This window comes from Chiroxiphia lanceolata, chromosome W, assembly GCF_009829145.1.
Source record: "Chiroxiphia lanceolata isolate bChiLan1 chromosome W, bChiLan1.pri, whole genome shotgun sequence".
NCBI classification, from domain to species: domain Eukaryota; kingdom Metazoa; phylum Chordata; class Aves; order Passeriformes; family Pipridae; genus Chiroxiphia; species Chiroxiphia lanceolata.
Window position 1 is genome coordinate 2,628,326 of NC_045670.1, and position 16,066 is coordinate 2,644,391.

Here is a 16,066-nt window from a genome sequence, read left to right on the forward strand (position 1 = left end):
GTTATAGCCAACGCGCAGGAGAGAAACCACAACAGTGGTTAGTGCGGCTAATGGAAGAGGGAGCTGATAGTGTGGTAATCGATGGGGTAGATGCCCCACGTTTCGTAGGATTGACGGGGGATCCGTATGTTCATGCCGCATTGCGTCATGTTCCCGTAGGTCAGAACTTTACATTGATATCAGTAATTGCCACTGGATTCGGTGATAGGCACACGAATGATGGAGCGTGGCCTCCCACAACAAGTCAGTGGGTCACATTACGGCAAGCTATCCTTCTACTCAAGTAGGAGGGGATGAAACTTGCTGTTCAGTATGGTGATCCAGGAACATACCTGGATCAACCTTTCATACCAGGCATACGAAATGTATTACTTGAGGGGTGCCCATCACCTTGGAGGTCATATATCATGCCCATTCTGATGACAGCGCAAGGTAACCCTATTCGGGTAGTGATTGAAAAGTTGGGACAGTTAGGGGATTTACCAGGGCTTCTGGGGGGTCTAGAACAAGCTGAGATACGAGGGGGCACTAAACCTCTAAAAGAGGCACCAGTGGGGGACAAGGGGGAGCTGGGAGAACGCTTCTGTCTGTTCAGGTGCCTGCTTCAATGTGGAATCCCGAAATCGGAAATTGATGGTATACCCCTGAGTGGACTACGACAAATGCTGCAAACTGAGACAAAGGGGGATCAAGTTCGCAGTGTAACCCAGATAGAAACTGGAGTAGGCTCAGTTCCTGCTTTAGAAACAATGGAACCACAATATCCCTGGAAGGACTTAGAGAAGACTCTTGCTAAGTTCCACCCCAAAGTGGAATAGGGAAGAGGCCAAGTCCCAGGTCCAGATATCCATGTGACTCGGCATGACCCGCGCCCCTTTGTCACTTGTACCATTTGGTGGGGACTCACCAATTTGCAACGGGTGCGGGCTTTAGTGGACACTGGGGCAGAGGTCACAATTTTACACGGGAATCCTACTAAACATAAGGGGGACGTGTCAGCAGTATGGGGGCTTGGGGAACATCCAGTCCAGAGTGTTCAGACAAAAGTAAAATTACAGGTAGGTGATTGGCAACCTCGGTTATGCCAGGTTATGATAGCTGCAATAGGTGAATATATAATTGGCATAGATCTATTAAGGGGAAACACCCTGACTATAGGCCAGCATTTATGGACATTTGGGACCACACAGTGGTTAAATGTTCGGGCGGTTCAAGTTGGGCATGTTCAAGAAGTTGCAGAGGTACCCGTTGCCACTCAAGTGGTAAACATTAAGCAATATCGCATACCCGGTGGGGATGAAGCTATCCAACAGACTATTGATGACCTTTTAGAGGTTCAGGTTTTGCGTTTTGTGCATCCTCTGTTTAATAGTCCAATTTGACCAGTGAAGAAGCCAGATGGGAGCTGGCAAATGACTGTGGATGGGTGAGTAAAAGCACTAAGATCTGGTCATGTACGGATATAAAATCCTAAAGTAGCTCCATAGGTGCTTTGTTACTTTGTAATTGTGCATTCTGCAAGGCCAAAGACTGTAAACCTGTACGTTTCTAGCCAAACCTGCCAATATTATAGCCCTTTAGACCTGCTTATATGATATACTGCATTGGCAATATTTAGATACAGTATTAGCAATAAATCTAATCATGATCATCCACATAATCAACTGAAAGCAATTCACAGAGACTTTGAGGTGGAATATGACAATGTAGAATGAATCCTATTGGAAACACTCATTTTGAAATTAATAGATAGTGAGTATTCTTGCAAAACAAAGTTCTGAAAGTTAGTTGTTGAACCTCAGCCATTGCAACAACCATACTGTTGCAATATTTAAGGCTACCAGTTTTACTTAGTTCTTCCTTTCCACAGCTGACTTTCAGGTTTTATAGCACTTTCTTTCTCTTCCTTTAGCTTGTCACTGCTTATTTAAAAACTTCAGAAACCAAACTGCTTCATGATGTCAAAAAAGTATGCTCATGTCATATCAGAGAGGAACTTTTGTTTCCAAACAAAGAAGGCAGTCCATACTTGACCAACAGATATGTGTGCACACATGCATTTGTACATAGTGTAGTCCAAATGACAAAATCATTTTTTATGAGTTAAGACATATCCAATCCTACATTTATTGTTCTTGTTGTTATTATTATTATTAAAAATAATGATCAGTTAATACCTTAGGAAGTTTTGCTCCTGTCCCTGAGTTTTAAGTTGCACAAACTGAAGGAAGAAGGGACATTTCTGTTATATGACTTATGATTAACCTTTGATGGAAAGAGTGGTAGCTTCTACCACTACTTCTTCCCCTTCAGGGTTCGTATGCATTCCTCTGGTTCCTAGGTTTTGTAGTTTTAATCAAATGGAAAGGATTTTTCAGTGATAAATATTTCATACCACCACGTAATTTCAGATTGTGGGGACCGCCCCCGTCTGAGCTGGGGGTCTCAAGACCCACCGGAAAGGTGGGTCCATGGAGTGGAGCATCCCGGAAACCCGGGAGATAAGAGATAAAAGGTGGGCGTGGGCTGAAAGTTCTCTCTGTACCTTTTCCCCGCTGGAGCACCGTGGACTCTCAGAGTCTTTGCCGGAGCACTCAGCCACTTCTTCGCTGTCCGACCGAGCTCAGACTCAGGGGAACCACCACAGTACTGTCTTCAGAGGACTTTTGGAGCCTGGGAGTCATCGCTGCGCCAACTCGGGATTCCTCTCTCCCGAGTTGCGGTTGCAGCAGAAGCTATTTCGCAATAGCCCAGGAGCGGGAAGCAGTGGAGCCGTGACTTCAGAGGAGGCTCTGACTCAGTGTAGGCTGCACCAGCAGAGACAGTGTCAACCCCCACATGTACAAAATCCTCCTCCAGGGAGCACTAGTGGCCAGGGGCGTGGTACGTCAGCCAGGGCGCAATGCGGCAGTTTGCACAGGAGGGTCATCCCTCTCTCAGAAGGAGCTTAGCCATGGTATCCATTCAGCCTAAAGTCACATCCTCTGTGTGCACCAGAAAGGATGTGGTGACCCAGATGGAACTGCCACGAAAACATGCAGCAGTCCAGGTCTCGAGCTGCAGGGAATGCCAGAGTCTGGCGCTGCTCTCAGAGGGCAGCAGAGAAAATAGCTGTGTGAGGTGTGATCAGGTGGAAGATCTGCTCAGCCCAGTGGCAAAGCTGAGATGAAGTAGAAAGACTAAGAAGTATTAGGGATTCTGAGGAGGAGATTGACTGGTGGAACCACGCTCTACCACCCCTTAGACAAATGGACCCGCCATCCACTTCACAAGAAGCAATGGATCTCCCACCCTCTCACTACCAGGTGGAAGGAGGGGACCTTAGAGAAAAAGGAAAACAGGTTTCTGCTTGGGGTGGCAGATGAAATCCCTCCCAATCTACCTCACCTTCCCAGGTGCCCTTATACAATAGATATGAGACTCTGGAATATGAGGAGCAGGGAAATGAGAATATGGATGAAGGTCCATCCAGGTTGGAGGGGGCACCTAGGGAAGGGCAATATATCCCCTGCATCATGACCTCCTCAGTTAAGAAAAAAAGAAGGGTAGTAGTCATTGGTGACTCCCTTCTGAGAGGAACGGAGAGCCTGATAAGATGACCAGACCCAACCCCTAGGGAAGTGTGCTGCCTCCCTGGGGACTGGGCAGATGTCTGCTGGAAATAAAACATAGCCAAGAGAAAACAATCCAGGAGGTTCCTGGAGTGTGTTAAAGAGAACTTCCTGACACAGCTGGTGACTAAACCAACTAGGGAAGGTGCCCTGCTGGATCTGTTGTTTGTGAACAGAGGACTCATGGGTGATGTGATGGTCGGAGGTTGTCTTGGGCACAGCAATCATGAAATGATAGTGTTTTCCATTTTCAGAGAAGTAAGGAGAGGGAACATCAGAACTGCTAGCTTGGACTTCCATAGGGCAGAGTTTGGCCTGCAAAGGAGGCCGGTTGAGAGTCCCTTGGGAGGCAGTCCTTAAGGGCAAAGGAGTCCAGGAAGGCTGGATATTCTTCAAGAAGGAAATCTTAAAGGTACAGGAGCAGGCTGTCCCCATGTGTCAAAAGACAAGTCAGCAGGGAAGAAGACCAGCCTGTCTGAAGAGAGAGCTTTGGTTGGAACTCATGGAGAAAAAATGAGTTTAACATCTCTGGAAGAAGGGACAGGCAACTCAGGAGAACTACAAGGATGTCGTGAGGTTATGCGGGGAGAAAGTTAGAAGGGCCGAAGCCCAACTGGAACTTAATCTGGCTACTGCCATAAAAGACAGCAAAAAAATGTTTCTATAAATACAGGAGCAACAAAAGGAGGGTTAAGGGGAATCTCCATCCTTTGCTGGATGTGGGAAGAAACACAGTGACAAAGGATGAGGTACTTATTGCCTTCTTTGCCTCAGTCTTTAATAGCAAGACCAGTTGTCATCAAGGCATCCAGCCCCCTGAGCTGGAACACAGAGACAGAGAGCAGAATGAAGCCTCAATAATCCAGGAGGGAATGGTCAGAAACCTGCTATGCCACTTAGACACAAGTCTATGGAGCTGGATCGAATTCATCCAGTGGTACTGAGGGAGCTGGTGGAAGAGCTCACCAAGCCACTCTCCGTCATTTGTCATAAGTCCTGGCTAACCGGGGAGGTCCCAGATGACTGGAGGTTGGTCAGTGGGAAGCCCATCTACAGAAAGGGTCAAAAGGAGGATCTGGGGAACTGCAGGCCTTTCAGTCTGACCTCAGTGCTGGGAAAGGTTATGGAGCACTTCTTGAGTGCCATCACATAGCATGTGCAGAACAAATAGATGACCAGGCCCAGACAGCATGGGTTAATGGAAGGCAGGTCCTGCTTGACCAACCTGATCTACTTCTGCAGCAAGGTGACCTGCTTAGTAGATGAAGGAAAGGTTATGGATGTCATCTACACATTCCCACAGAATTTTCCTGGAGAAACTGGCTTCCCATGATGTGGAGAGGTGCACCCTTCACTGGGTTAAAATCTGGGTAGACTGCCGGGCCCAGAGAGTGGTGGGGAATGGAGTTACGTGCAGCTGGCAGCCAGTCACTAGTGGGGTTCCCCAAGGTTCAGTTTTAGGACTAGTCCTGTTTAATATCTTTATTGATGATCTAGACAAGGGGATCGAGTGCACCCTCAGAAAGTTTGCAGATGACACTAAGTTGGGTGGGAATGTTGATCTGCTGGAGGGCAGGAAGGGTCTGCAGAGGGATCCGGAAAAGCTGGATCAATGAGCTGAAGCCAATGGTATGAGGTTCAATAAGGTGAAGTGTCAGGTTCTGCACTTGGTTCACAACAACCCCCTGCAGTGCTACAGGCTGGGGGCAGAGTGGCTGGAAAGCAACCCAGTAGAAAAGGACCTGGGAGTGCCAGTTGACAGCTGGTTGAACATGAGCCAACAGTGTGCCCAGATGGGTAAGAAGGCCAATGGTTGAAGTTTTCAATCAGCTAAGTACTACTTTGCCTTTTGGTGCAGTTATAGCCACAACCAGCAGGGGGCTGGCACACTTTGGGAGGCAAATACTGCAGTGACTCACTCACAGCCAGCAGGGGGCGTTCGTACGCTTCAGGAGGCAAAGGGGAAGCTGAGAGCATGGTGTCAAGTGGACCACGTGACCACAATGAATGCCATGACCATGGCAGAGACAGTCTGGAAACCTTCCCGTGGGCAGCGCAAGGACCCTCTCACCATTTTCCAGGGTGGGGGGAAGCAGGTCAGAAGTTCCCCTGCCGCACAGGACGTGTGGAGTCGGGAGCGAGCTGGGACCCTCCTAGAGCTACTGAGAGCCCCAGCAAGGCGACAGCTGAACATCAAAGCCGATGGGACTAGAGGCGTGTGGAACTGGCAAAAGATGAATGTGGAGACCCTCTCCACACCACTCCCTGAGCCAGGGAAGAAGTGAGCAAAATCCCATCCCAGTCCAAACTCCCCACCCATGCTCCCCCCCATCCCCCTCTGGCCCCACACCTTGGTCATGGCTAAAAGGGGAATGGGGCTTTCCCCAAGCAATTCAGTTGGTATGGGAGGGCTATTAGCTACTCTTTTGTGTGGCTTAATCACTGGCTACCCCCTCAGGGAACCCTGCTCCAGTAGGCAGAAAAAAAACTAGTGAGCCACCCCCTCCCCCTCCCAGCATATCAGCATCTTTCAGGCTGGTAATGGGAAAATTCAAGCAGCAGTTTTAAACCCATGACAGGTGGGGGTCGGCCTCTTCTCCCAGGTGACAAGTGACAGGATGAGAGGAAATGGCCTCAAGTTGCACCAGGGAAGGTTTAGGTTAGATATTAGGAAAAATTTCTTCACAGAAAGTGTTGTAAAGCATTGGAACAGTGTCATGGTTTGAGATAGCCCAAAATCCAATTCTCTACCTCCATTCCCCCTCCCACATCTCAACCCAATGTGAGATGGGTTTTACCAGACAAAACACAACCAGACTCAAAGTGGGGGAAAGGGAATATATTACAATGACTATACAAATAAATACTACAATACATTATACACAACCTTAGCTATCTCTACTATGACATAAGTATTTACAATGGATCAGATCTCTTCTCCCCTCCAAATAAAAGTCCAGGAGGGAAAGAAGGACAGATCCCTTCCAGTCTCTCAGAGCAGCAGCTTCTTCAGAGTAGCAGTCACTAAGCAGCAGCATCTTCTAAGGCAGCAGGCTCTCTCTCTCTCTTCTGTTTCTTGTAGCAGCTGATAGCTGGATCTCTGCCAGCACACACGAGGGGGGTATCCCCCTCGGCCACTCGTCTCTCCAAACGAGTGGTCTTCCGTGGGCTTCGTCACCCCAGACAAAGGTCGTTTCATCACGTCATATCACGAAGCACAGGAGGTCTTCGTGACGGTCTGGTATCTCCAGGAGATTCAAGCTCCTTGCAGGGCCTCTGTGCCCTGTCTCAGGCTGCGAGCTTCTTTGTAGCTTGCAGCAAGGGAGGGCCTCAAGGCCAACCTCCCACACTCCGTCCTGGCTGAGCTCTCAGGACGACTGAGCTTCTCAGCTCCTCCGTCCTGGCTGAGCTCTCAGGACGACTGAGCTTCTCAGCTCCTCTCTCCGCTGCTGCATGTACTTCAGGGCTCCTCTCAAAATAGGAGTCCATCTATTCCTCCTTCTCGGAGGTCTCAAAGGAGTTTGGGGGGTCTGGTATCAGTTCTTACCCCCAGAACTCTGTAGAACTCTGCTGCTGACTCTCTCTTCCTCGGCTCTCCTTCCAGGAGTTCTTTCTCTGGTGCTGCATGTCTCTGTTGCTCCATCTTATCTCTTCTGGCTCTCTGCCACCGTTTCTCTGGTCAGTGCAAGCTGCTGCTTTCTCCGACCACTGCCCACGGCCACTGCCCATGATGGAGAAAACATCTCCCAGCATAACTATAGGCACCCAGCCCAGCATTATGCTGTTCCAGGTCCCCACAGGCCCCAGCTGGGGCTGGGGGCCAAAGCCCCCCTGTGGGGCTCAGAGCCCCTTCCTCGTGGCTCACAACATGGCCACCACTTCTAACCCCTCCAACTACAACTCTTCTCTTCCGTTTGGTTGTGGTATGTTTACATTTTCGCAGGAGCGCTCATTGGACAGAATTTCAAAGCTTCCAGGGGTTTCCACCCCTTGGGGTCTACCACTTTTCTTATCCTCTGGGGGAAAACAAAGTCCAAACCACTACAAACAGACTGCCCAGGGAGTGGTAGAGTCACCATCCCTGAAAGTGTTCAAAAAACATGTGGATGTGGCACTTGAGGACATGGTTTAGTGGTGAACATGGTGGTGGTGCTGGGTTGACAGTTGGACTTGATCTCAAATATCTTTTCCAACCTTAACGATTATGATTCTGGGGGTTCAGACAAGAAAGTGAATGATATCTCAGCTTTGCTTAGGGTACAGTTTCTTAGTATAGTAAAGCCAGTGAAACATCCAGTTGTTCAAGTATGTAATCTTACTCCCTCTTTCCCACTGGGCCAGCACTAGCATTCGCAGCCAATTCAGTTCACAAAGGCAACACAAAGCTAATCTTTCTGACAGATAAATAAATGCATGCTTTTCAGTCACTCCAGCAAGCTAAACCAACTCCCAGCAGGGTCAAACAAGTGCCAGTGTTGCAAGAGGGGAGGGTGGTAGATGAATATGGTTAAGGAACAACTGTAGGTCTGTAATTACATTACTTCAGCCCAGAGCTCTGGATTCACAATATTTTAAAAATGCTGAAGTGGTTTTACATGTGACCTGCAAGGAACAACCGGGATACCTCTTTCTCATTGCTGAGAGTTGCCCTTTAAGACACTTAGAATAATTTGAAATCTGTCTACAAGATGCTTTATGAGAGGGAAAACAGTAAAGTTATAATATGACAAGAATCTGAAGAACGAGGAGTTAAAACAGGATCTTTTGTCAATCCTTTTCTAATTTCACTAACAGCAAGAAATATGTCCTGTTCCAAACAACTAACTTCTAATAAGGTTTGTAAAAGAGCACAACCTCTCTCCTAATGAAAAAAAAAGAGACTTTTTCCAAATTTCAGTGACTTTCTAAAAGCAAACACAGTTTGGTCTTACTACAATGAACACTGTTGGGGAATTTTTTATGGTACCCCTCGAGGTGAATTAAACATACACTTGTGCTTAAATATAAAGAAAATAAATAATGAACAATGCATTGGGCAGAGTCCCACCACCAAAAGTGGTTCTATAAGAAGTCTGCAAAGATGCATCAGGAGCTGATTCCATATATACACTTGCACCAGCTCCAATCCCGATTGGTTGCATGGGGCATCTCAGCATGGCCTTGGGTCCATCCCCCAGTCCAGCTCTGCTGCCCAGAGATGGTCCCTGAGCACTCATTCCAGGATGGCTACAAGACAATACTGAGGCTGTTTCTTATCTCATCGAAAAGGGAAACTTCACTCCCTTGCAAGGAGTCATTCTGTCTCTGGCATTCCTGCTTCCAGCCTGTTTAACCCCTTCTTGTAGTTGGGCCTTAGAATCATAGAATAACATGACAGTAGATGTATGTCTGCAGGCCTCTGGTTGTAAAGAGTGTGGGAAATAAAGAATCGGTTTTATTACAAGCAAATGAGTTAAATCACTAACGTAGGAGTTTTTCTTTACTAACCTATCAGGCATATTGCGGAGTTGTAAGACGCCGGATTCAGCCTGGAACCGGTGTCAGGGAAACATGCGGATGGGAATAGGGAACTGTAAAATGAATATTGGTAAGGAAACCCCTTATACCACATGGCTGGTCCTGGAAGCCTCCATGCTGCTGGACATTCCACCTCCCAGCACGACACAGCCAATCAGGGAGAGGGGAACGCCTCTTCTATGACGTAAACAGGGTTGAACCTTAAGAATGTTTAAAAAGAGGGACTTTTGAATTGGAAGGTGTGTTCCTGGGAATCCTGCATGCCTAGGACACCCAACACGTGTTGTAATTAATTTTTCCTTTTCGGTTTATTCCTTTTGTTTTGCAAACTTTTGCTGTTTTTCTAAATTTAATAAATGAGATTTTTCTCACAAGAGTGCCTGGTGCCTGTTTGGGAAGCTGGGGCTGGGAGTCATCTCTGCAGAAGGTGTCCTTGTTGAGGAGTTATATCACCAGGCTGAGTTACATGAGGAAGTAAGTAGGTCACGAAGTATTCATGAGGATGAGAAAGAAATAGATAGGATATTCTCAGAGACCCTACAGACTCAGGAGTCTCAACCCCCCTCTACACCAGAGATGCAGGTGGGCTCTGCACCATATCCCACAAGAAGTCAGAAGTCAATACAAGAGGAAGGTTAGAAACTGGTCGCTCTCCATACAAGGCGGAATACTCCTGTTCCTTCTGAAGATATGATATTAACAAACAGGTTTAGTGCCCTCCAAGCCGAGGAGGAGCTGGGTAAGGCTTCAAGCAAAACAACTGAGTCACCAGACCCTGAGCCACACAGGATCACCTAGAAGAAGCAGAGAGTGATTGTAGTCTGTCCCCTGCTACAGGGGACAGAAGCACCTATCTGCCAACCTGACCAATCATCCAGAGAAGTTTGTTGCCTGCCAGGGGTTCGAATCAGAGATGTCACAGAAAGACTGCCAAGGTTCATCATCACATCTATTACCTCCTATTGGTCTTTCACATGGGCACTAATGATACCAAGGGCAATTTCACAGAATGTTCTGAGTTGGAAGGGACCCACAAGGATCATCAAGTCCTACTCTTAAGTGACTGACCAGTACAAGGATCAAATTTGCATGCTAATGTCAGATCACCCTCCTGTAATGAACTGGTCACTAATCAGAGCGTGCACAGAAACACAGTTAAATTGACCAATGAACAAGTTTCGCACAACTTTGTTGTAACTTGTATATATGCCTGAAAACTCTCCAAAGAGGTGTGCTAACTTTGTGAACTATTGTCTAGCACCTCTTTCTCTACCAAACGGCATTAAAGATTAGAAGGTAGATCTCAACTCTGTGTACTCATTGGCTCCTGTGCACTGGGCATGGACCTAATTCCCCTTTGAAGGACAATACCAAGATGAGCTAAAAACATTCAAATTTAAAATATAAGTCCATTGGTTTTCAGTGACAGAACCAAAAGTAATGAAGACTTACATTAAGTGCAGTGCAGTTACTTAAGGCAAGATTATTTAAAATTCCTTATTCTAGAAACTACACAATACATCAGTGTTTGAATTTAGATGCTTAAAAATCAATTTTCCCCAGAAAGAGGGGTAGATATACCAGTATGCATATCAAAGAAGTTTCATAATATATTTCCTTAAAAGTAGAGTCAGATTTTTTCCAGGAAAGATCCTGATGCATCAGGCTAGCAAGTATTCCCTTTAACGAGAAACCAAAAGCCTCAAGTGCTACACCCTACCACAGTTTAGGTACTTCTTCAAACAGGCCAACAGAGAGTCAGAACTCTACTGGTGGGAGGGTGCCATGTAGCAAATATTGCCCACATACAGAATTAAAAACCAGAAAATCAGTGCATTTTATTGAAAGTAGACATTAAAGGAGGTTGTGCACTCCATTTTGAACATTTAATCATCCAGCATCCAATTTGTTGCCATTGGTATAATTTACATTTTAATTCGTCTATTGTCCATCATATGAAGTAAAAATGGAATAAAATAATGCTGAAATCTTAGGGGTCAAGTAACCAGATAAAGAGCAGTGTTAATACCAAAAGAAAGATAGCTTAAAAAAACAGAGTTCTTATGATGTGAGATCAAGATACAGGATTGGAGTGAAGGTTGGTGTGCTGGAAAAATTGAAGATTTATTATTTATAAGCACAGAATGCACTGCCATACGCATTCCTAAAACTACTGTCCTGTAATTTTATTATAGGATGAGAGCCAAGAATAATGTGCCCTGGATCTTTAGCCTCTGCTTCATGCTGAGATTAATACTATTGTACTTAGAAGGTCCTTGATAATGATGTGACAATCCCAAATACTGGCTAGGAGGTGGGGTGACAGGACACTTAGTGAGAATTACAGCATACTATCAAAGACAAACAAACAAACAAATGCCTATTCTAATCTCCCTTCTTACAAAGTTGACAGTTCTTTCAGAATACACTCCTGAAGACAGGGATAGAGATCAGAAAGTATGCAACTCCTCGAAAAAAAAACAAGTACACCCTGGAAAATTTTCTCAGTGTTAAATGACAGGAACTTTCTCATAAATAAAAGACCTGTAGGAACAATTATGTGATCCGAATCCCTTAATTTTCTGTAAACAGTCTTGAAATACAACACAAGAAATCAAAATCTATTAGAGTTAATATCTGGAACAGATCTGATGATTTGTAAGTTGCCAGAAAAAGAAACAGGTCTTTTTATTACTGTAAAAATTAAGCAGCATCAATCTTGACTTCCACTTCATAAAACTCTTTTTATTTCATCAAACTACTTTAGGGAAGAAACCTAATTTGTGGTATATGATTAGACTAGATATTATAAGGAAAGACACAATTTTACTTCTGCAACCATCCAACATACAAGGTACTTCACATGTTCACGATTTTATATACAGGCACCTGGAATTAACTGTCCTCTAAAGACAAGCCTGGAGCTATTCCCACACCAGCACTTAACATGCCAGCACCTCACTTCTTAAAATGGCAGTGTCTCATCCACATCTCCATCACTTCCACTCATTCTATTCACCAACTAGCCCAGAGAAATAGCACCTCCCTCCACTTCTGTCAAGTTACCTGGTGTCCTGGTTCCGACCTGGACAGGGTTAATTTTTGCAGTAGCCAGGACGGGCATGGTCAGGACCCTGAGGTTATTCTATATCATCTCATGTCATGTGCTGGGGGCGGAGGGGAAGGGGTCCCTTCCAGTCAGGTAGCATGTCGGAGCAGTTGGGGTAGTGCCAGGTTCCGCATGGTGAGCACTCGCATGTGAATCGCCTGTGAATTGTTCCCCTGTCTTTTACACTCTGTTATTAATATTGTTGCTGTTACTGTTAGTTCCTTATCTCATTGCTGTTTCCAATAAATTGTTCTTATCTCAACCCACAATTGTCACCTTTTGTGCCTCTAATTCTCCTCTCCAGCCACTGCAGGGGAGGGGGAGGGGGGAGTGAGCCACAGTGCATGGTTTGGAGTGTTTCAGTGGGAACACTAAATTGGAGAATACCATTCCTAAACCATGACACCTGGAGAGGACCACTTCGTGTGTGCTCCCTCCCTAACCTGAATATGAACCTTCCCATGTGAGGACAGCTAGGACAGAGCAACAGTATTACTCCTTCTAAAAATGTTAGGTAAATTTAGCCTTCGCAGATCTAAAGAATAATTTTTTCATTATAAAGTGAGAACTGTGTTTATCCCTTTTGTTTCTTAACCTTATACCTCCCTTTTTCCAAAAGTCACGTTTGTACTTATACCTCCTGGCACAGCTACAATTAGAAGTCAATATAATCATTAATAGACTTGTAATATCTATATGGTATATGTATTTCTTTTAGAAACAGCTGAAAAAATTCTCTGAGAAGATGCTCAAAGGTGGTACTTCTTTAGTATTTTATATTGTCTTCAATTTCATTTCATACCTTCACCTTGAACACATTAAAAAAGCTAAACTAATCACTTTTAGCCTTATTTCTTTAGAGGGTTACATTTCTAGGAATTGATAGACATACTGCTATCAGAAATTATCAGGACAACCACTTCAGAAAGGTTTATAAAAACTAAGAGCATTACACTATTCCCACAAGCAGAATGCAAAAGTAAAGATGTTAATATTAATTTAAAGCCAAACAAACAAAATCCCCAAAACAAACACACAAAAAACCAAACTAAAAACTCACTCACTGTCTTCTGTGGGAAGGACCTGCAGGGAATAAATCCATTCTATTATATCATCTTTGTTCACCACATCTAAGGAATCCAACATATCCAGACCAGAGAGTGCGAAAAACGCAATTGTCAACCTAAAAGAAAAAGGTAAGACTTACACTTCCCACCATAAACAACGAGACATTAACAAATGGTTGAAGAAATAGAAATATCTATGAATTCTCAGCCTTTGAGAGTGGTACATCGTACTGAGCCTAGTTCAGAAAGCACGAAATTTATCTACTGGGTAAAATTATGTTCTTTACACATTTCTCCATCTCAACAGGGTTCTTAATATAAGCCCTTATATAGTAATGAGATGCCAATTCAGACATTACCTAAGAGCCTGCTTACTTGAAAAAGTCAGTACTAGGCAAACTGAGTTATTAACATATGGAACACTAGTTCTGTAATGAATTCTTATACAAACAATCTTACCAATATGCAGTAAGTGCAAGGTAACCCTGAACTGAAGTAAACTGCCTCTTACTGTGTCCTAAATCTAATTTCAGATGCTTAGAAGTTAGGTGTCTAATAGCAAGACTTCCTTCATAACCAATCAATGCATCAATAGGCACACAGGTTGAATTACCATCTAGAGGTACTTATTTCTTGTCATTGGATACAAAGGATCCTAGATGAATAACTTAAATACCTAAAATTAGGCAAGTCAAATCTAAGTATCCAACATGGAAAGAGAAGTCTGTAGTAGCTAGCATGCTGTAATGGGTCTGGCTGGCATGAAGTTATGAAATTAACTTTCTTCATAGCAGCCCATACAGTTCTGTGCTTTGCATTTGTGGCTAAACCAGTGTTGACACAGCAGTGTTTTGGTTACTGCTGAACAGTTAGTGCACAGTCAAAGCCTTGTCTCCCTGCAACCCCCAAAGGCCAGTAGGCTGGGGGTGGACGAGACGTTGGGAGGGGACACTGCCAGGACAGCTGACCCAAACTGACCAAAGAGATATTCCATACCATATGATGTTGCGTTCAGCAATAAAAGCTATGGGAAAGGAAGAGGATGCAGGGACATTTGTGGTTATGGCATTTGTCTTCCCAAGCAGCCCTTACATGTGCTGAGGCCCTGCTTCCCAGAAAGTAGCTGGACATCTGCCTAACAATGAGAAATAGAGAATTAATTCCTCTTTTTGCTTTGCTTGCACACATAGCTTTTGCTTTTCTTATCAAACTGTCATTATCTGGATCCACAAGTATTTTCACATTCAGTTTTTCTCCCTATCCCCAAGGAGAGGGAAGAAATGGAAAGGAAGGGTGTGGTCAGGGTCAACCTACCACACATGCTGAAGTTCTTTCTTGCTCAGGGATCATATCCTTCTTTAAATTTGTGCTATTATAACTGTTTATAAGGCTACACAGTAAACCAACCCCTTAGTTTGGGGGGTTGTTTTTATAACAGGCCTATAGCATAACCCCTCAAATAGCTCTATCAGTTGCACTGAAAAAGCACCAAAACAGCAGCCCTGGGGTAGGAAAATGTTCATGCAAGATACCTTGGAAGTTCTGACTCAGATTAAAATTAGCTAAATGTACACTCACGGTTGTATCTGCCTATACTTCTCTAAATTCTTACTCTGTTTGACCAACAGATAAAGTGATTGTGAAACAGCTGTAGAAAAGATAGAGACTACAGTTAAGCTAAAACTACTGTGGAAAAACTGAAGTCAATGCCTGCTTTCCTTAGGAGACTAAGTTATAATTTGCAGGTCTCCTGACCCACCCTGACTATGAGGAGTAGGAACCTCTGAAGAAGTTCAGGACAAATGGGGACAGAAGCCTCTAAAGCAATCTAATTTCTGCCTGTGGTTCTGCACCAGAGGCACAAAAGCTAAGACCAAGAAAAAATGGTGATATGATTCAGCCCAAAATAAAACTTAAAATTATTCTCCTTATTAAAACACAACAGCCAAACGATGCAGTAGACACATCACAAACACAACAGCACATTCCACAAAGCATGATATCCCTATCAGTGGGTTGATCTGCTGGTACAATAATTATGTGACCAGTCACAAGCAGATTTTTAAACCAACTTCTATTTCACAGCTGATATTACCTAGGATTACATACCACTACCAATGATCACAACTCATTTGAGAAATAGTAACTTGTTACACTGTGGGAAACCAAACAGATGTTCAAGTCAGAAAGCCAGAAGCATCTGCCCAGCAAGAGGCCTCAGTGATAACAATGGAATCCATCAGACGGCCTTGGACACTCTGTGAGAGGAATGTGGGCAACTTTCAGAAAGGAAGAAGATGGAAGACAGAAACGGACTTCCTGTACTCTGCTCTAGCTGGGTCATGATGACTCGACAAAAGCTGTCAGCATGGGTTTACTATTTTGCAGCCAATCCTGATGTATTTATACATGAAGACACCAATAGTAAGTTGACATGTGTGTTGTGTGAAAAATATAAATGTCTGCAACCTGTTGCAATAAAAATCTTCCAGCCTTCTTGCTATCCTGTCCCGGTTTTGGTTGTCTCAACATAACAGCAACATTTGGTGCCGCCGACGTGATTGCTCTGGCCGAAGAAGATTTATCTCCGAGAGAGAGTTCAAAGAAGATTTTTCTCCGAGAGAGAGTTCAAAGAAGATTTATCTCCGAGAGAGAGTTCAAAGAAGATTTTTCTCCGAGAGAGAGTTCAAAGAAGATTTATCTCCGAGAGAGAGTTCAAAGAAGATTTTTCTCTGAGAGAGAAAGAATTTTTGCAGTGACTT

At 44.5% G+C, this 16,066-nt stretch overlaps 1 protein-coding gene across 1 annotated transcript in view; it reads right to left on the reverse strand.

The window, feature by feature from the left end:
• The window catches only part of LOC116779999 (geranylgeranyl transferase type-1 subunit beta-like), an 88,174-nt gene extending 74,754 nt beyond the window's left edge, over nucleotides 1-13,420 (reverse strand). Inside the window, exon 1 of the mRNA XM_032674518.1 lies at nucleotides 13,302-13,420. Coding sequence (XP_032530409.1) covers nucleotides 13,302-13,383 — 82 coding nt within the window. The 5' untranslated portion in view covers nucleotides 13,384-13,420. The remainder of the gene's footprint in view (nucleotides 1-13,301) is intronic.
• Between the last annotated feature and the right edge of the window lie 2,646 nt (nucleotides 13,421-16,066).